This window comes from Chrysochloris asiatica, unplaced genomic scaffold (assembly GCF_000296735.1).
Source record: "Chrysochloris asiatica unplaced genomic scaffold, ChrAsi1.0 scaffold00097, whole genome shotgun sequence".
Taxonomy (NCBI): Eukaryota; Metazoa; Chordata; class Mammalia; order Afrosoricida; family Chrysochloridae; genus Chrysochloris; species Chrysochloris asiatica.
This window is the reverse complement of record NW_006408615.1, coordinates 11,584,840-11,606,879: the sequence shown is the minus strand read 5'-3', so window position 1 is coordinate 11,606,879 and position 22,040 is coordinate 11,584,840. Positions and strand designations below refer to the sequence as shown.

Here is a 22,040-nt window from a genome sequence, read left to right as displayed (position 1 = left end):
TAGTGAGGTTGGCCCAGGATCGGACATTGTTTTGTTCTGCTGTGCATGGGGTCGCTATGAGTCGGTTCTGACTCGATGGCACCTGACAACAACAACAGCAACATTAGTTGGAACCAATTTGATGGCACTTAAAAACAACAGCATTATATTCATTCTAAGTCTTTAGGAGTGGTGCTATAGGCTAAACACTATACTGCTAAATGTAAGGTCGGCAGTTCAAACCCATCAGCCACTTCTTGGAAACCCTATGTGAGGTTGCTATGAGTTGGAACCAACTCGACAGCACTTAACAGCAACAACAGTGATGTTTGCAAAATATATTTGCTCAAAATGCGTTTTCTGTGATGAGTCTTGAACAAGTGTTGTAATAAAATTTGGAAACAGCTCGGCTTAATGTGTAGAAAGAGGTGATAGAAGATCAAGATGAGGAGAGAACTGATGGCTGACTCATGGAGGGCCTAGTAGATGAGGTTAAGAAAAAGTGGGCTTTTTCTTTCTGGGCAATGGGTAACCATTGAATTTAAAGCTGTTGAGTTGTTATTATTAAGTGCTATCAAATCAGTTCCAACTCATATCAATCCTGTAAGATTTCCAGGGCATGGATAGTGGGTTTGAACTGCCAACCTTGTGTTTAGCAATCCAGTGCTTATCCTGCAGCAGCAACACACCAGTAGCATAATCACATGAATGTTAGTTATCTCTGTTAACAGTGGAGAAATGGACTAGGCGGCATGTCATTGCATCAGAAGTTTTCAGAGGCACAGATTTTTGGTTTTGGAAAATTACATTTTCCCCTTCAATTTTGAATACTATCACATATGTGTTGTCAGATAAATCCTACTAAATATCACATTTTATATGAATGTAAAATGGCAGGGGCAGTGTCTGACCTCTGACTGCACAAGGTTGTTGTTGTTAAGTACCATGGGGTGGGTTACAACTCATAGTGATCCTGCACAGGGTTTCTGAGGCTGTAAATCTTTACGGGAGCTGAAAACCTCATCTTTCTCCCACGCAGCAGCTGGTAGTTTCGAATTTCCGACCTTGTGGTTAGCAGCCTGATTTGTAACCACTATGGCATCAAACTCAACGTCAGCCTTTGGCAGGTTCCTATGAGGCCAAGGTCAGACATGCCTCTACCCTCTCCCTTTCTTTAGCAATTCTAACACCAGTCATCCCTCCCAAAGCACTGTCTACTTCTCTGTCTTCCTTAATCCTTTGCTGTGTCACATAGAAGTCACAGGTCATACTCTCAATTCTGAGGTTTATTAGGGATGTTAACAGGTTCTAGTTAAGGATTATAAATGATCAGGATCCAGTTCTTTAGTCAGGACAACCTCTTCTCAGCCATACTCACAAGCAGGTCTGTACAGTCACATGGCCCCTTGGCCTCTGCCCTGCTTGAGTAATGTTACAGACCTCCTTTAGCACTGCTTATAAATGTTCAAAGGACACTCCACTCCGCCATAAGCCTTAACTCTAGCTTGTGGGTCAGCTCTCCACTCTGCAAGTGAGCCGCCTGCCTGAAAGCACTCAGCTTTCTCACACTGTGGGCTGTGAAGCCCACTATTCTTGTCTCCTGTCTTGGGCTTGGTTTTTATGCTGTGGATTCCTGGTGTGGCACTGTGGTTAATTGCAAAGTTGCTTTGAACCACAAGGTTGGCCGTTCAAGCTCACCAATCACTCCTCAGAAACCCTATACAGGGTCACTATGGGTCGGAATCAAGTCGATGGCGCTTACCAAGAACAACAGCAACACTGCTCTGGTATCACCGCTTCTGAGGTCTCCTAGATTAAGGGAGTTACCGTGTGCTGGGACCTCAGAGTCCAGAGGAATCATTGTGCTCTTTTCTTGATGGGAGTGAGTTTCCCCCTTTTTGTGTCTGAGGTGGCTCCTTTTGTACCCAGCAAGATGGCAAAGCTGATCAGTCCCCATGTTGGAGTTGCATACGCCCCATTTCCATGGTCCCACCCAATCATTTTCAGGAAGTTATAAAGACTATGACTAGAAGAGTTGTGCCAAGTAATTCATTTAAAATAAGTTTGTTATTTTGTTAGTTTTATTTTCCCAAAGTCTCCAGCCCTTCTTAAAGAATAAATGACCATTCCTCTCCACCCACCAAAGAACAAGCAACATACGCTTTACCACACTAAACATTTAAAAATAGTAGATGTTACTTTTTCTGACTTCTAAGTGTTTTGCATTGCCAAAGGTGTATTTTGCCAAAGATGATTGGATTTTAGTGCTCATAGATTTAGACACTGGTTATCTTTCAGTCACATTAAAATGTACAGTGATTTTGCCTGTTGTGGCACCATAGGATAAGCACTCAACCCATAGATTGGAGTGAACTGCAAGGTCAGTGGTTCTAACTCATCAGCCACTTGAAAACTTTATACAGGGTCGCTATGAGTAAGAATCCACTTCATAACAATGACACTTCTAAGCAGTAAAAGATTAATCAAAAGAAAGGATTGGCAATATACTTTGCCCAAATCTGCCATTCCAAACCTTATGGAGCAAATCTAACTTACGTGGGGTCTCCATGAGTCAGAACTGACAGCATCTGGCTTGATTTCTCTAGCCCCCTCTGACTCAGTTTAGGCATAAACTCCCCAAAAGGGCTTTGGAACCATTTCCGTGGTGAAAGGACCTGATATACAGTCTTCAGTGTCTACATTTTGTCAATAAAATGTGGTGTTACTAAAAAAACAAAAGATGGAAAAGCATGGCCTGTGGTATTTTTGCTAATAAGGAAAACTAGAGGTAACGTAGTGGTTATGAGTCAGGCTCTTGACCTCAGGATCAGCAGTTCAAAACTATAAGCTGTTCCTCCGGAGAAATAAGAGGATTTCTGCTACTGTAAAGATTTACAGCCTCTGAACCCAATGCAAGATCGCTATGAGTGGGAACCGACTCCATGGCACACCACCACCATCATGTGCAGGATGTAAGTAACCGTAGGAGACTCTTCAGTGCTTAAGAAGTTCAGACATCTTAAATGTAGCATGACCAAAACTTAACAGCTATAATTCCATCTCAAGCAATTCCAACCTAACAGTTGTGAAGGCCCACAACCTTGGCATTCTTGACTCCTTTACTTTTATCACACCCAACAAGGCTGTCAGCAAATCCTGTTAGCCTTTCCTTTAAAAATACAGTTTGAATTTGTTCACTCGTCACCCCCATTGCCAGTGTCCTCACCAACCTCTTATAATCTCTTACCTGAGTTGTGGCGATAGCCTGATCTCCCTGCTTTTAACCCTGCTTAGTTAGAGCCTATTTCAACAAGATCAGCCAGCATTGTCCCGTTTAAATACAGGTCAAATTATTTCACTCCTTTGTTCAAAACCTCCAGTGGTGTGCTATCCTACTCAGAACCGAAATTCAGCAGCCAGACTTCATGTTGTGATCTCTCAGTTCCTGCATAGACGGACCTTCTATGACCTCTCTGATGTCATCTCTGACTCACTCAATCTGTCCCACTGGTCTCCACAGTATTCCTCAAACACACCTTGCCAGTTGAGGGACCTTGCACTTCTTTTCCATCAGATATCTTCTGCACTTTCTTTAGACTGTTACTCAAATGTAACCATCATTTCCCTTGTTACCTTAGGTAGAATTTCAGCCCTCTCACCCCAAGACTTCATATCCCCTGCTTCATTTTTCTCTTGAGCACTTATAGCAGACTATAGTTTACATAATAGATATGCTTATTCTTTCTATTTTCTAAGTTCTGGAGGACTAAGAGTTTCGTAATTTATTCATTTCTGTATCCAAGAGCCAGGAGCACTGCTTAGAAAATAATAGCTTCTCTAAAAATATTTGTAGAATGAATGGAAGAATGAATAAGAACAAAAGGTTTTTGAAGCAATATTGAAAATGAAATTTGCAGGCAGCTCAAGCACAGTTGTATTGCAATAAGAGTAATTTAGATTAAGACACAATTCATGTAAACACTTAAACCACTTGCTCAATATCTGATTTGTATGTAACTCATCTGTTTTTTTCCCAACATGATCTAAATTAGAATGGCTGAAGATGCTTTTTTTTAAAAGTGTTGTGTTTGTAGAGCATAGCGAGTTTCCCATCTGGAGTGATTTACTTTGACCTGCTACATGTGCTTATAGTCAGAATTCTCTGGGAAATTCAAGTTTGGCTGCTTTTAATGAAAAGGAGATCCTTCACATTTTAATATTTATAGTGTCTTTAAGTTATATGTCAAATGCTCTGCCTCCATTAAGAGAAAACTCATTCCATGAGTGACAGTACAGTCTGGGCTTGTGTGAATGTCCTGGTGTGGTGCTTACAGGATAAGCACTGGACTGCTAACCACAAGGTGGACAGTTCAAACCCAGCAGCCTATCTTGGAAACCCTATATAGGGTTGCTGTGAATTGGAACCAAGTTGGTGACGTAACAACAGCAGCAACAGTGGAGTCTTCATGCTGAACGGCAGGATAAGTACTAGATTCCTCATTACAAGGTTGGCAGTTCAAACCCACCAGCCACTCCTTGGAAACCCTATACAGGATTGCTGTGAGTCGGAACCAACGTGACAGTACTTAACAACACTGGACTGTTGGTTAGGTGTTGGGCTGCTAACTGGAAGGCTGGTGCTTCAAACCCACCAGCCACTCTGTGGGGTAAAGATGAGGCGAGGCTGTTTGTTGCCATAAAACTTTGCAGTCTTAGAAACCCTGTATACATACATAGGGTCTTGGTGAGTCAGAATCAACTTGGTGGCAGTTTTTCTGCTTTGTTTTAATGGTGTAGATAATTTACAAGTTTGTAAAGGGATTTCATTAGTTAAAAAAAAAAAGTAGATCTTAAACTCTACTATAGAGAACATCTGATACCCAAATATTTAGCTCAAAACCTAAGTTTAAAAAAAAAACTGTTTTCCAGATTTGTAACATCGCCAATTTTTGCCACAAACTCATCTTTTTCTGACTTACCCAATCCAAGTAACTACTGTCTAAATGTCCACAATCCTACTACCAGTGTTAAACATAGATTCTTAATCTAACATTGAATGTTACCTACAAACTCTCAATTAACCAAAACACACAAGAGTTGTGTTCAAATGTTATATGAACATAATGTGTCTGAAGAGTCAGTTTAGCTTTTCCTTTTGGTTGACTTCTTTTTTACCTCTTTACGCTTCTTTTTTTTTCTCTTACCACCTTCTTTGAATCCTGCTGAGAAAATGGAAGGATCCCAGCTACTGGTGACCCAAGGTACACCTTGCTCTTCATTGCCCTTAAAAGTATACTGAGGTACATATTTGGGACTGTAGGAATTTGATGAATAGATGCTGAATGACTCTCTTCCCCAACTGCATTCTTCTGCCAAGCTCTCGCCATCTGCCGAAGCATTTGTCAGGAAGGACTTCAGCTCCTCGTCATCTTCAACTTCTTCTCTTTCTTGGTCATTCTCAATTACTCTCTTTGTGTGGAGATTTCTGCAGTTCTCTCTCGGAGTTGTGACAGATGTGTAGTTGCCCATCCTATCATCTTCATATGCCATGGGAGAGAATGAGGTGAGGCCTTCATGCCCCAGTGAACTATCGGGTGTATAGTCTCTATCATAGGAAAAAAAGCTGCTCTCAAAAGTTGGGTATTCACTGAGGGTAGAGAAGAGGGATCCTGCACCTCGACTTCTGCCTCCATACGAATGTTTTGGGCTATTTATAAGGTCCTTAAGTGAGTCTTCAAAGTAGGCAAATGAAAATGGGTCCCTTTGACTAAAAAACTCTTTAAAGACATCATTAGGCTTACGGAATCTGAAGCCATTCTCATGAGGATCATCAAAGTGATTTCTACTTCCATCATTTAATCCGTCTTTGCCATATTTATCATAAATGTCCCGTTTTTCATCATTGGATAACACTTCATATGCCGCAGCTACTTCTTTAAATCGTCTCTCAGCTTCTTCTTTATTTTCTAGATTTTTATCAGGATGCCATTGAAGTGCCACCTTGTGATAAGCCTTTTTAATGTCCTCAGATGAAGCATGTCTGTGTACTCCTAGAACTTCATAGTAATCCACCATGGTTTAACATATTATTGGGAAGGGGTGCTCTGGGTGGTGAGGTCTGGTTTCCTCTCAGTTCAGGCTCTGCTGCTGATGGTGGTGGTAGAGGCAGTAACTGCAACTAGTCACTGTGTGCATTAAAGATAAGGTGATTGCCACAGGCCTCTGCTAGGAGACGGTGGGCTACTGATTATGTGCTAAGCAGGGTTACATGCTTATGTCAGTGAAGGCTGCATTGTGGTGTCACTCTGGGGTTAAGAGAGGGACTCAATCTTCCAAATGGAGCTGGTTCAGAGTCATACCCAAGCAATCGGAACCTCCTGGACTATTTCCCCTCTATTTCCCAGAAGTCTCTGTGCCTCATAAAACCATGGGACCTGTTGTGGATGGCCACAGCATACCCCTTGCATCATATGACCTCTAGGTTACTGGGCTTTGGTAACTTACTTTCATGTTGGTTGGGGAAAACGTGAAGAATGAATGAACTACATATTTAAATGAAGAATTGGTAAAAAGTATTCAGGCTATTGTTACAGTTTAGGAGGAGATACAAATAAAACAATTATAACAATGTTCAAACTGTAAGAGGGGAACTGTGGAGGAGTGCAAACGAATCACATGAGAGACGTCTAAATTAGAACTGGGAATTCAGAGAAGCCTTCCTGGAGGAAGTAGTCCAATGTGCAAGCTTTCTGCATGTTATGTGTGTTGTGTAGTTTGAGATGATGGTACCTTTGCTTACCTAAATTTACCACTGTAGTTTACGTAGTGAAATTCTTAAAACTCAGTGAATTTCACTTAATCTTCAGCATATGTGTGATGTGCACCTGAAAAAGGAACCCTGGTGGTGCAGTACGTAACGCAGCTTGGTTGCTAACTAGAAGATTGGCAGTTTAAACCCACCAGGTGCTCTGTGGGAGGCAGATGAGGCAGTCTGCTTCTGTAACTATTAGACGGTCATGGAAACCCTCTGGGGCAGTTCTGTGTACCCTGTAGGGTCACTGTGAGTCAGAATCGACTTGATTGCGGTAGGTTTTGGAATATTTATAACTGCCATGAAATAATCACAGCACTAATATTGAATATTATTTGAGTACCCTCTTAGTGGGAGACATTGTACTAAATGACTTACTGCATTCCATCAAAAGAAATATTTATACCCATAAGAAACTGAGGTTCTGAGACCAGGTGGTGCCTAGCTACCACTACCTCTGATTGGATCACAATAGAAGACGGACAGTGTGGGAGGAAAATGTAGAATACAATTTAAAATCATGAAACAGACCGAACTTAACTGATCTGAGACTATGGCCCTTACACACCCTTCAAATATGGAACTATGGAACTAAACCCACTTCCTGAGATCACCTTTCAGCAGATAATAGACAGGCCTATCGTGGGAGACCAAAAGGGTATCATTTGCCCGAAAAACAAAGTTCAGAAGGCAGGAAGGTGCAGGATAGATGGACAAATGGAAATGGAAACCCAGGAAGAAGGGGGAAGAGTGCTATTCCATTGAAGGGATTGCAGCTCATGTCACAAAACAAAATGTGTATAAATTGTTAGACGGGAAACTAACTTGCTTGAACTTTCACCCAAACAGCAGTAAAATGTTTCCCAATAAAAGAGACAAAAAACTAATTTGCGTAATTGCTTGCTTACATAGCTTGTTAGTGGGAAAAAAAAAACACCCGATATTTTAATATGAGTCTGTCTGATTCCACATCTGTTCTACCAAATACCTGATCTTAGGCCTGTCCTAGGTTCTACGATCCACAGACATGCATTGAGAACTAACCCATGACACAGAGAGGAGTTAGAAAAAGGAAAGTCTGCTCCCAAAGAACTCACCTAACTGGGAAAAAGCACTTTGAAAGAAATCACTTTAATATTAGTCTTAGAAGTGTTAACAGGAGGACTGGTTTTTGTGTCTTTTTTTCTGTCCTCTGTGATTCCTCACCCCTTTCTTGCTGTCAGGCCATTTTCTTGGATCTCTTTAACTACAAAACTTCATCAAGTGTTGTCTCTGCTCATTTCTGTTCTTCCTTGCACCCACTCTTCGGCCCATTCTCATCTGGTTTCTATCTTCTGTACGAGTTTTTATTAGGGTGTTAAACCCAACCAAACCAGTTACTGAGTCAATTCTGACTTCAGCATCCCTATGTGTTCCAGAGTAGAAGTACACCCCATAGGGTTTTCAACTCAGTGACCTTTTAGAAATAAATCTTTTCATAGGCTCCTGGGTTCAAACTGCCAACCTTTTTGTTGGTAGTCCAGTGCTTAGCTGTGCTGCCCCAGAACTGACTCTCAACACTCCAAACCAGTTGCTGTGAAGTTGTAACCCCCTCACGGCAACTCCATGTGTGTCAGAGTAGAACTCCTCTGTAAGGGTTTCAGTGGCTGCTTTGGGGGAGTGAGGAGTAGATCAGCAGGCCTTTTTTTCCAGGTACATCTGGGTGGTGTGAGCGCCAGCCTTTCAGTTTGCAGCTGAGCCCTTAACCAGCTGTGCTACCTAGGAATTCCTTTATAATCGCCAGTGATTCCTCTTGCTAAAACCGGTAGTCCTTTTGGCCTCCTCATACTTAATTACATGAAGTACTTCCCTTTAAAGCACTTTTGCTTCTTTAACGTCCCAAATACCATGCTCGTCTTCTCACCCTGATATGTGTTGGTAGTTGGGCTCTATCTGCACAGTCTCCTAGACAGTGTCCGGCATCAGATCTTTAAATACCGTCTGTGTGCTGCTTAGGACACCTTAACTCGTCTCTCTGACTCTTCAGAGGGACTCTAATCGCTCCATTGGTATGATGCGTATCTCAGTTCCCTCATTTTATTTAATGGTATCACCATCCATCCACTTTGTTCAGGACAAAAAAGCCTGGGGGGTGGTGATTAAGTGCTGTCAAGTCACTTCTGATTCATAGTGATGCTACGTAGGATTTCTGAGGTGCAGCTTGTGGATTTGAACTGCTGACCTTGAGGTTCATCCCAGCCTTGCGGTTGAATGCTTACCCTGCAGTGCCACATCAGGAGTCTTCCTTAATTCTTCTCCTTCCTTATTGCTCGCCTCCAATCAAAAAGGTAGCTTTTGTTTCAAACGATATCCCAAATCCATTTACTGTGAAATGTCAAATGACTCCTACCTTCCAGCATAACTAATTAGAAACTAGGTACAGTGAGAACCCCAAACAAACCCACTGTCGTGCAGTGTATTTTTACTCAGCGATCCTATTTAGGTTATCTGCTTATGGGAGCAGATAGCCGCCTCTTTCTCCCATGGAGTAACATTGCAGTTAGCAGCCCAAAGTGTAGCAGGGCCACCAGGCCTCCTTAGATGCAGGGAAAGCCAAAAACTGGACCTATTGCCATCAAGTTGATTGTGACTCATGGTAACTCTGCATACGGTTTCTGAAACTATAAATCTTTAAGGGAGCAGACAGCCTCATCTTTCTCCCTTGGAGTGATTGGTGGGATTGAACTGCCAATCTTGCAGTTGGCAGCCCACCAACGCTTCTATAGTCAGTGGAGTAGGATTAAAGTAGACATAAACAGTGGAGAGCTGAGGAGAGGAGGCATCTGTGTCAGAAGCGGGGCGGGGAGGACTGGGGGTGTGTAAAAATATGACTGCCTAGCTTAAGTTGATGAAATCCTGGTGCTGTGCTGTGGGTTAATGCACTGGACTGCAAGGTTTGAACTGCATGGTCAGTGGTTCAAGCTTACCAACTACTCCTTGGAAACCCTATACAGGATCGCTATGAGTCGTGACCGACTCAGTGGCACTTAACAACAACAAAACTTCAGTGATATTTGAATTGATTTGCAAGGACTTGAGTAATGAACTAGGCCAAGTCATTGTAAACCAGGAAAGCTGCACTTTGAAAGTATACCATTAAGACACAGAATGATTCTCCGGGTCTCATTGATTAGTTCAGTGTGGCTGCAATCATACTTCTTGAGGATTAGTCTAGAGGAGTGAGCAGGGGCCAGTCCATGAAGGGTGCCATTGAGCTATTCTAATAAGCATTTGAAGCTTATTCTAAAGAAAAGCATATAGTGTCACTGTGGGAGGCTGAAAAGATAGGACAGATCCTGGCATTTGAACTTGATTGGGGAATGATGACACCTGTGAAAACTTTTAGACACGGGCCCAGAGGGATCTTCTGAAAATAGTATAGTCTGTAGAAGATAAATGGACGAGGAGAGACAAGTTCCAAGACAGGCAGATTATTGTAGTAGTCCTTGTGGACTTGTTTTAATTTTCATCATCTTTAGCTTGAACTTGCGTAGGAGCAATTGGTGGTCTGTTCCACAGCCTGCCCCTGGCCTTGTTTTATCGGATACGTAGCTAGCTTTCCCCACTCTCTCTTCCCACAGATGTAGTCAATTTAATTTCTGTGTATTCCATCTGGGGAGGAACATGTGTATAATTGTCTTTTATGTTGTTTAAAAGTATTTGCAATGAAGAAGTTATTGATCTTGCAAAATTCTAGCATGTGTCCTCTATCGTTTCTATCACGAAGACCATATTTTTCAACTACTTGTCCTTCTTGGTTTCCAACCTTTTAATTCAAGTCATCAGTGATAATTAGTACAACTTGATTGCATGATTGATCAATTTCAGACTGAAGAAGTTGGTAGAGTTCTTCAGTTTTATCATCACTGACTTTAGTGGTTGGTGTGTAAATTTAAATGATAGTGGTATTATCTTGTGTTAATTGGTATTAACTGGTAACTGGTATTAATACCTTCCTTGTAGGCATATGCATATTATCCTATCACAGACAGCATTTTATTTCAAGATAAATCTTGAAATGTTGTTTGTGATGATAAATCACAAAGCCATTCCTCCAACTTGTCATTCCGGCATAGTAAACAATATGATTGTCAGATTCAAAATGGCCAATACCAGTACTTACCAGCTCACTTGTTGTTGTTGGTAAGTGCTGTGGAGTCGATTCTGACTCATAGCGACCCTGTTATTAGGGTTTCTAAGGAGAAGCTGGTGAGCTTGAGCCACCAGCCTTGCAGTTCAAACGACTTTGCAGTCTGACGCATTAGCCCACAGCACCATACCAGGACTTCACTAATGTCTAGTATGCTGTCTTTTTGCATTCCATTTCATTTTTGACAATTTCTAATTTTCTAGATCCATACTAAGTACATTCCATGTTCTGACTATTAATGTATATTTACACCTGTTTCTACTCATTTTGAGTTGTTACCCTATCAACAAATGAAGGTCCTAAAAGCTTTAGTCCGTTTGCGTCATCACATTCAACTCTACTTTGAGGAGGAGGCAACTCTTCTCCAGTCGTATTTTGAATGCCTTCCAAGCTGAGGGGCTTATCTTCCGGCACTATACCTGACATTACTGTATCTGACAGTAGTCTGGTGCTATCCTATCTGGCAGTGTCCCACTGCTATTAATAAATGAGGTTTTCATGAGCTAAACATTCAGAAGTAGTCCTCTTCAGCCTCTTCCTGGTGTGTCTTCTTCTGGAAGCTCAGCTGAAACCTGTCCACCATAGGTGACCCTGTTGTTATTTGAAGTGCCAATGGCAGAGCTTCGAGCATCACAGCAAATGTAAGTCACCACAGTACGACAAACTGACGGATGAGCAGTGACCCTGTAACAGAATAGAATAAAAGTTGTTTGCTTGAATATAGATAAAGGGACTGTGAGGTCATTTTGAGCCACAAGGTCGGCAGTTCAAGTTTAATAGCCACTCTTCAGAAACTCTATACAGGGTCACTATGGGCTGGAACCAACTCAGTGTCACTTAACAACAAGAACAACATACATGTACCTCTTTATAGTACAGCTGATTAAAGGAAAGGGTCCGATACAGACGCTGGCACAATGCAAAAACCAAATCCAAACCAGTTGCCATCAAGTTGATTTGGACTCATGGCAACCCCACGTGCTTCCGAGGGTTTTAATAGTAGGGTAAAGCACTGGACCTCAAGGTCTGTTTGAATCACAAGGTTGGCAGTTCAAACTCATCAGCTGCTCCTTAGAAACCCTATACAGGGTTGCTGTGAGTCATAACTGACTCCACAGCACTTAACAACAACAATCTTTTGGAAGTACATTACCAGGCCTGTCTCCAAGGTGTCATAGGTGTTATTGCTGTTATGGTTGTTAAGGGCTGTCGAGTCGGTTCTGACCCGTAGCGACCCTGTAAATCTTTACGGGAGCAGAACGCCTCATCTTTCTCCCGCGGAGCAGCTGGTAGTTTCGAACTGCTGACCTTGTGGTTCACAGCCCGTTTCATAACCACTACACTACCAGAGCTCCATAGGTGTTATTAGGTGAATTCAAACTACCAACCTTTTGGTTAGTGACTGTTTACCATTTGTACCATCTTGGCCCCATAAATACTGAAGGAGAGAAGGCAAGAAATGTTCATTTACATTAACCTAACCCACCTATTGTGACTGTGTCAGATAAGCACTGGATTGCTAATCACAAAGTTGCCAGGTCAAACCCACCAGCCATTTCTCGAAACCACATACAGGGTCACTATGAGTCAGAGGCAACTCAACAGCACTTTACAACAATCACAAAGCATCCAAACTTCTGGTGATAGATGTGATGTATGTCTACTATGAAGACTGTCTAGATTCATTGTTCCATTTCATCGTCTTTATTCTTCCTTCAGGTTGCCTGTCATGCTCCCAGCGGAAGTACTCCCTTCATCCCCTCCCCAAGAGGAAGATTCCAAACCGATACTTGGGCCAGCCCAGCCCCCTTACACACCCTCACCTCCTCAGACCAGGTAATAGCTTTTAACCCTAACTGTCTCCTTACTTAGGTGCTTTACCTAGAACCATGTAGTGGAGGAAATGTAGATTTGTGCTGTCCATAATGGTACAGCCCTGGTATGACGCTGTAGTATCAGCACTGGACTTCGAACCACAGATCGGCAGTTAAAACCCACCAGATGTACAGAGTAGCTGTGAGTCGGAACTGACTCAACAGCACTTAACAACAACAACAGCAGGAAGCCACATGTGAAGGAGCCCTGGTAGCATGGTGGGTTACAAGTTAGGCTGCTAACCACAGGTCAGTAGTTCAACTCTACCAGCCACTCGTGAGAGAAAGATGAGACTTTCTGCTCCTGTAAATATGTCCAGCCTCAGAAACCACCAGCCTCATGAACACTTAGAATGTTTTTAGTGCAACGGAAAAACTTAAATTTTTTTTATTTTCAGTGGAAACTTAACTAACTACATGTAGCCAGTGGTACTATATTGGACAATGCTAGTCTAGAACAGTGTGACACTGGACTGCTAACCACAAGGTCAGGGCTTTAAACCCACCAGTTGCTCCGTAGAAACCTTATACAGGGTTGCTGTGAGTTGAAACTGGCTTGAAGGCACTTAATAACAACAACAAGTCTATAATACAATACAATAAACCTTACAATTCAGAATAATGATTAGTAAAAACTAAGTATTTCAGGGTACTTTTAAGAAAAGTTTTGTTGCTTTTAAGACAGTTTATAGAGCTGTGTCTTCCGGTGTTCTAAATAGTGAGTCCTTGTAAAATATTCTGTTAAGTATTGTAAAATATGTTTTTCTTGAAAGTGTTGAAAATGCTCACTTCAAAATTGTTTGTAACAAAAATTTCTATGTAGATTATACAAACTTTCCATGTGTGATTATCACAGCTTTGAGAGGTGGCATACTAATTGATAAAGGTGATACAAAAACATGCTAAAGGTTTGTGTCCCTGGGTTGTTTGTTTTTTCTGCTATGGAGATCCCAGTGTTGCTGCTAGAGGGTATAGCATCCTCATTGCGCATATTCAGACCTAAAGGTTAAAAAACAAAAATAAGAGCTTTCAAGGATTGTGCTTTAGGGGATGAATATCATCAAATTTTCTAGAAAACTCAGTTATTGTGCTTCAGCTAGGGGGAGTTAAATCTGGTATCTCTGGGAACACCCTCTCTACTTCCCCTCACCCCACCCCTGCTGACAGCAAAATCCACAGATGCTCAGGTCCCTTATATAAAATGTGGTTGTATTTGCATATAACCTATGCATATCCTCCCCTTTACTTTAAATCACCTAGATTACTTATAACACCTGATAACAGTGGTGTTGTTGTTGTTAAGTGCCTTGAGTCTGTTTTGACCCGTAGTAACCTCGTATAGGGTTTCCGAGGAGCAGCTGGTGAGCTTGAACTGCCGACCTTGTGGTTCATACTGACCTTGTAGTACAGTGCATTAACCTGCAGCGCTGCTCTGGGACTCCAAGAACAATGTAGATAGCACTTTGCATTCCCTCTCAGCTTTTGAGGAATCACTTTGACCACATGATTGCCGTTCTCCCCCTGAATATTTTCAATCCACAGTTGGTTGAATCTGTGGATGCAGAACCTGCAGGTACAGAGGACCAACTATATTCATTACCTGAGCATATGCATTAAAACAACAATGTAGCCAAGCCTACCCCTGAGACCTTTTATCGAAATTGCAGAATGCCACATGTCAGATAAGTTCCGTACTCAAAAATCATCAGTATGAGACCCAAAGGCAACAGTTACTCAAATCCCATATGAGACGATTAGGGGCCAGGGAAGCTCTAGCGTACTGGAAAGGGAACAAATAACACAATTAAAGAGAATGTTGACATTGTGAAATGTGTAAATAAGGTCACTAAACAACTTGTGTAGAAATTGTCTAGTGGGGGAACCTAACTTTCACCAGAAACTCAATAAAATATTATTTTAAAACAAACAAAGCAATGTAAAATGCCGTTAGAAATACGTTACTCTTTCACTATCTCTACTCAGTGAAGGATACCAGTGTGTCTCAGTGAGGGCTTCCTTTTGGTGATTCTCCATCAGACGGGAAATCCTGCTGGGAAAGCTGCGACTCAGGAAATGCAGCTCACCACTGAAACACACAAGAAATCAGAGTTTTTCAAAGCTGTAAGGTAAGATGAACAGCAGTCAAGTTGGTATTATTTAAATCTTTCCCTACCTTGTCAACCTACCTGTACCCTCAATTTAAAAAAAAGAAAAGAAAAAAAGGAACATTGATCATTAAATTTGACCAGCTTTGAAAATGATTGATTTCTCTTGAGGTGTTTGTACCTGGTGAGCTGTACTTTCCAGACTTGACCCCTTGAACCTAATAATCATACTGTCAGGAGGACAGTCTGTGTACCTAGGCAGTTTGTATCAGTGAAATTGCTGGATTTTCAGATGCTGTTTCCCCTGGATTTCTCTTTGCCTTTCCTACCCTAGTTTCCTGACACATATTCCATAGAATGATATAAGAGATAAAGGAATTTTCTTCTGCCTGTTGCTGCTGTAGAGACAGTGACTTTGACAGATACTCAGTGACTTTCCAAACTTATCATTTCCTTAAGTCTGAGCATTATAGACCATGTTTACATTTTATAACTGCCATCCCAGTGTCTGTAGAAACAGAAAATGTCAATTCAGCTCTTTAATCACTGGTATGCCCTTTAGTTGTCACCCAGAAATTAAAGAAGTTATTCCATATAGGAAGGCAAGTGGCATTCGGAGCCGATTCAGAAAAAATCTCTCTTCATTGACTATTAAGAAATTCAACTGAGATAAGTCAGTAATGAAATTATTTCATGTTTAAAATTATTTCATGTTAAAATTATTTCATGCTTTATAAAAGAATTTATTTTAAGAGGTAAACTTAACATGCAATGATATGCACAGATCTTAAATGTGCAACTCACTGCATTTTGAAAAAGGGCATACATTGTCAGTATAACACACATTTCAATTAACATACAGGACCTTTCCATCACTCCAGAAAGAATCCTCATACCTCTCCAGCCAATCCACATATCCATGATACCATAGACTGCTCTTCCTGTTCTTGAGCATCATATAAATGGAATCATACAGCATAACCCTCTCTGTGACTCGTTTTGCTCAGCATATATAAATAAAATCCACTCAGAGTATTTTTGTTATTTGGTCATTTCCTGGTGAGGCCCTGTAATATAAGTACTGGATCGCAACATTGGTTTGAACCACAAGGTCAGCAGTTTAGACTCACCAGCCACTCCTTGGAAGCCCTGTGCAGGGTTGCTATGAGTCAGAACTGACTGGATGGCACTTAAGGACATTAGCAACTTTACTTTGGAGCACTGGTGGCTCTGTAGGATAAACACTGAACTGCCAGCCACAATGTCAGCGGTCCAAACCCACCAGCCGCTCCGTGGAAGAAAGAAGAGGCTTTCTGACCCTGTAAAGATTTATAGCCCCAGTACCTATAAACAGGGTTGCTATGAGTTGGAATCTACTCATTGGCACTTAACAACAGTAACATTACTTTATAAAGCAAATATTTGTTTACTTGATTCTCTCCCCCCATTCTCCAGTTGTCTAGTAATAGATCACTTTATACACTATACCTACTCCTCACTGACTGGGTATCTTGTCATCTGTCATTCATATTTATGACAATAGTAAAAAGTCTAACTTCTGAGTATTAAAGGTGCACATCTGTAATGAATCACTTTATGAACTACACCTACTCCTCACTTAGACTCTTCCTGTTATCTAGCATTCACATTTTCTATAATAGTAAAAACAGTATCTCTGACTGTACTGAGTATTAAGTATGTCTGGTAGTAACGATTGCCAAGGTGCAAAGCAGCAGCCATAGGTGGTGGTGCTGGCAGCGGCGGGCAGCATGAGCTAGGTGAAAGCTGACCGCTGGCTTTGTTTCTGCTGACTGTGTCACTGCTGACCACTGCACTGTAGGCCCTAGGTAGCCTCCCACACCACTGCACCCTCCCTCTAGCCAGGCCCTGGAAGTAAACTCATATGAAATTGGCCACTACAGATTTGTAAATAAGCACAAGTAAGCCTGTGCTTACTGGGTAATGTGCCCCTGGGTCTGGGAGTTAATGAAATGAAGGCCCACACAAGCATTCAAACAAACCCCACTAAAATGGAAAAACCAGAATGAGTAGCGTAGGCTCTGCTCATTATGAAGAAAATTGGAGGCATAAGCACCTTTGCTGTATGTGCAGGGCAGCCTGGCACACCTGCCGCTCGACAAGGTCTCACAAAGCCTCCGAGTATATGGTAGGCATCCTCCATTTACACCACACCAGGAGTTCTTAAAAACTACCTACCTGATACTGAATAAGGAAGACCGTAGAAGAATTGGTGCTTTTGAGTTATGATGTTGGAGGAGAATATTGAAAGTGCCATGGCTGCCAAAAGAACCAATAGATCCGTTTTGGAAGAAGTGCAGCCAGAGAGCTCCTTGGAGGCCAAGATGGCCAAACTTTGTCTCTTATACTTCAGACATGTTGTCAGGAGGGAGCAGTCACTGGAGAAGGATATCATGTTTGGTAAGGTGGAGGGTCAGAAAAAAAGAGGAAGACCCCCAACAAGATGGATTGACCAAGTGGCTGCATCGATGGACTCAAGTGTGGCAACAGTAGTGAGGTTGGCCCAGGATCGGGCAGTGTTTCATTCTGCTGTGTAAGGTCTCTATGAGTCGGTACCAACTCCATGGCACCTAACAACAATAATATTAAATAGGATCATTTTTAAAGACTGACCATGCTAAAATCCTCATCTGGTTACTTTGGGGAAATAATTGAACTGCATACCTGGATTATAGCAAAGGCCTGTATCATTCCATCCATTGTCAGACTTTGTAAAATCTTCTCTGGATTTTCTGTATGCTGTTGTACTGTTAGTACCGTCGAGTCGGTTCTGACTCTTAGTGACCCTGACAGGTTTGAACTGCCGCCCTGTGTTCGCAATGCAATGCTGACCCTGTAGTGCAACATCAGGGTTTTTTGCTTAGCTGATAAACTATGAAGAGCATTTTCCTTGTTCTATTGAGAGGCTGGATGTTAGTGTCCTGAAGAGCTTTTTTCCTTCATGGCTTCAGCATTGATTGTGAGACTTTGTCTGTGGTTTGCAGAGTCCAACTCTGACAGTTTTCTGATTGGTTCAGTAAGCTTCTTAGAATAACCTCTTCCTCCTTAATTGAGTCCATGTGACAAAATATTGACTTTGTTCGTAACACTTTACAGTTCGAAAAAGCTAGGGGGAAGCTCATTTAAAGAACATTCCTTCTTTTCATCAGAAGGAAATCAGGCCAGATTGGCTTTAATGGTTACTTCTGTGACCAAAGGCCACAGTAACTGACAAGTACACCTCTCGGGTTACAGGTCATTGTTTTATCACACTTTTTTTTTCTCTTCCTGCATATGAAAAGGAATTTTTTGCCTTGGATAATTTTCTGTCATGTCTGAAAATTCGTTGCCACTTTGAGATTTCAGAAGTTTGGAAGCATTTAGTCAGTGATCCTAGTATTGCTAGTTAGTTGGCTAGAAAACAGAGTGTTTTGAAATATTTCTCATATAGTCATTTGTATAAGATTAGATTCAGCAAGAGAGGAACGCTTTGAAGATTGTAAAGGATAGTATTTTAATCCTGCTTAGATTTTCAAAGAAATAAGATGTTTTTGTCTTTTACTCTCTGATGAATATATATCATGTTATTAATGAAAATGGTGGTTAAATGCTAGTTGGGTGCCATCAAGTTGGTACTTACTCACAGTAACCCTGTGCACAACAGAATGAAACACTGCCTGGCCCCGGGACAACCTCACAATCGTTGTTACGTTTGAGCCCATTGATGCTGCCATTGTGCCAGTCCATCTCTCTGTGGGGGTCTTCCTCTTTTTCTCTGACCTTTCACCGTACTAAACATGATATTCATCTCCAGTGACTTGCCCCTCCTAACAATATGTCCAAAGTATGAGAGATAATGTTTGGCCATCCTGGTTTCCAAAGAGCACTCTAGCTGTACTTCTTTCAACACAGATCTGTTGGTTCTTTTGGCAGTCCATGGCACTTTCAGTATTCTCCTCCAGCACCATAACTCAATGTATCAATTCTTCTGTGGTCTTTCTTATTCACTGTCCAGCTTTCACATGCATATGAGGTTATTGAAAATACCATGGTTTGTGTCAGGCGTACCTTAGTCCTCAAACTGACATCTTTGCTCTTCAAGACTTTAAAAATGAATGGAGGCAGTTTACAGGTATACTGATCAACCTGGAACTGAGCTATAGGTAGGGTATGTTTTGTTTGATTCTTTAAATTATAGATAAATATGTATACTCTTATGTGATGGTATTGTTGTTAAGTGCCGTGGAGTTGGTTCAACTCATAGCAACCCTGAATAGGCTTCTGAGGAACAGCTAGTGGGTTTGAACTGCTGACCTTGTGGTACACAGCCAGTGTTGATCATACAGCACCACACCAGGAGTACCCAGCTCATGTTGTTAAGTGCCATTGAGTTGGTTCTGACTCATAGTGAGCCTGTGTATTGTTACCCAGGAGCAACTGGTGAGCTTGAACTGCCTACCTTGTGGTTCAGACCGAATTTTCTGTCCAGTGCATTGACCCGCAATGCCAGACCAGGACTCCTCTGACTCATAGCAACACTATATAATATGGTTTCCAAGGACAAGCTGGTGGGTTTGAACTGCTGACCTTGTGGTTCGCAGTCCACTGCTGATCCTATAGCTCCACACCTGGAGTCGTATGCATATGATATATTCTGCATTGAAACTTAAATTCTTAAAAAAGCAACCTAAGAATTCATAGATGGTTATTACTTTCTTAGTTTATTTAGTTGCCTGTCCATAATACACCTCTTATAAAAGTAGTACATTCTTATAGAAAACTTGGAAAATAGTAAGAGATAAGAAAATAGAACTCATCAACAATCTTATCATTTCAAAAATAGATTTTTAATATTTTGGTGTACTGTGTATCTCTGGGATTTTTTTCTTATTTTTGTGTATTCTAAGTTTTTATAAAATTGAGATTAAGATGATACAGTTTTTCATTGTGATCATTATAAGTCTTTTGAAAGTGAATCTTAAATCATATCAGTATGTTAGATGTTATTGGTACTTATCTAATTACTACCTGTATAGTCTAAGGCAAGTCACTTAACCTGGATAAATGTTACTGTAAGGATTAATTGCATTGCCACATCACTTAGGCAACAGCTGGATGTTATAAACAATAAGGGCTTTACATACTTTTTAGGGTGGCAGTAGAGTAATAATGGTTAAAATCACAGGGTTAGATCTAGACTGCCTGAACCTCAGATCCCAGCTCTGCCACTTCCTAGCTATATGACCATGGGCAAGGTACTTGATCTCTGTGCCTCAGTGGCTCCCTCTGTAAATTGATAGTTTATTAGATAGCTTCTTGTTGTTGTTGTTGTTATGTGCTGTGGAGTTGGTTCCGACTCATAGCGACCCTGTACAGGGTTTCTGAGGCTGTAAATCTTTATGGGAGCAGAAAGCCTCATCTTTCTCCCGCTGAACAGCTGGTAGTTTCGAACTGCTGACCGTGAGATTAGCAGCCCAATTTGTAACCATTACGCTACCAGAGCTCCTTATTAGATACCTTACTGTCTAACAAATTATTCTGAAACTTAGCAACTGAAGTAAAAAAAGTTTATTTTTATATTTTTAAACTTTGTATTGTGAATTGAATGAAGGTTCACAGAACAAATCATCAGTTTTACATTCAACAAACCATATACTTTTTTTCATTACATAGTTAAAATCCCCACCATGGAGGCACAGGGAGGAACACAGTGGTTAAAGCAAATAGAGGTAAATGCCGTTAACTGTTGGTACATGGAGGGGATTACAACCATGTGTAACCATTATTTTTCCCAAATTTTTGCAATTTGAAAACTTAGTTACCTCTCAGAAGCTATAAGGAAATTCAAAATCAATGGAAGAACTGAAAAGTTAGGTGTCTTTACCTAATGTTGAGCTATTTTCAGTGTTTATGGTACTTTAAAAAGCAAAGCATCATTGTTATTTGTTATTTCTAGGGGAGGTGACACCAGGACTATCCCAGGTGGAATATGCGCTTCGCAGACACAAGCTAATGTGTCTGATCCAAAAGGAAGCACAAGGGCAGAGAGGGACAGACCAAACAGTGGTTTTGCTGTCCAACCCTACCTACTATATGAGCAACGATATCCCCTATACCTTTCACCAAGACAACAATTTCCTGTACCTGTGTGGATTCCAAGAGCCTGACAGCATTCTGGTTCTTCAAAGTCTTCCTGGGAAGCAGTTACCATCACACAAAGCTGTGCTCTTTGTGCCTCGGAGAGATCCCAGTCGAGAACTTTGGGATGGCCCACGATCTGGCACCGATGGGGCAGTAGCTCTAACTGGAGTGGACGAAGCCTATTTCCTAGAGGAATTTCAGCATCTGGTACCAAAACTGAAAGGTAACAAAGGGGAACAAAAATCGAGTCCCAGGCCAGATGGGGGTTAAGACCTACCTTACCTTCACCATCAGGTTCAGACAAAGTTCTCAGTTTCCTAATCGCAATTATCACAGCAGTGTTTCCCCAACTACCATGAAGTCTTCTCAAAAGACTGGGCTCCTTTATAGGTTACATTCATTCATTCGATAGGTCTTCACTAGACTTCATGCACAAGAGGCTGTGAGAATTCTAAGAGAATTTCTTTTAAAAGTGGAGGATGGATATGGACTACTCTTCAAGATAACTGACCACTTTTTGTTGAATCACTTTGCTAATTCTTTCCAAGGAGGCACTATGCATGGTAATCCATGGATCACCAGCTCAGCATCACTCAGAACCTATCAGAAATGCAGAATTCAGGCCCCATTCAGGCCTACTGAATTGAAATCTGAACATGCTTTTCAGGTGATCGGGTGCACAATAAAGCTTGAAAAGAAGCACTACTTTAGGTTTTTCAAGTTAATCCTTTTTTTCCCCCCTAAAGTTGTTTGTTGTTGTTGTTGTTTTTAATTTTTATTGTGAGCTGAGTGAAACTTTACAGGGCCGATCACCAGTTTTACATTCAACATTTGTACACTGTTTTATTACAATGATTATAATCTCTTCCATGTACCATCAGTTAACAGTATTTCTCTCTATTCATATTAGCTTTTTTTTTCTT

The 22,040-nt window shown here is 41.3% G+C and overlaps 2 protein-coding genes across 2 annotated transcripts in view; one reads left to right on the top strand and one right to left on the bottom strand.

Moving 5' to 3' along the window:
- XPNPEP3 (X-prolyl aminopeptidase (aminopeptidase P) 3, putative) overlaps positions 1-22,040 on the top strand; it is an 88,401-nt gene that overhangs the window by 5,509 nt on the left and 60,852 nt on the right. The window contains exons 2-3 of the mRNA XM_006866879.1: positions 12,699-12,815; positions 20,933-21,340. Coding sequence (XP_006866941.1) covers positions 12,699-12,815; positions 20,933-21,340 — 525 coding nt within the window. The remainder of the gene's footprint in view (positions 1-12,698; positions 12,816-20,932; positions 21,341-22,040) is intronic.
- DNAJB7 (DnaJ (Hsp40) homolog, subfamily B, member 7) lies at positions 5,122-6,054 on the bottom strand. The gene has a single exon (XM_006866884.1). The coding sequence runs from the start codon at positions 6,052-6,054 to the stop codon at positions 5,122-5,124; it is 933 nt and encodes a 310-aa protein (XP_006866946.1).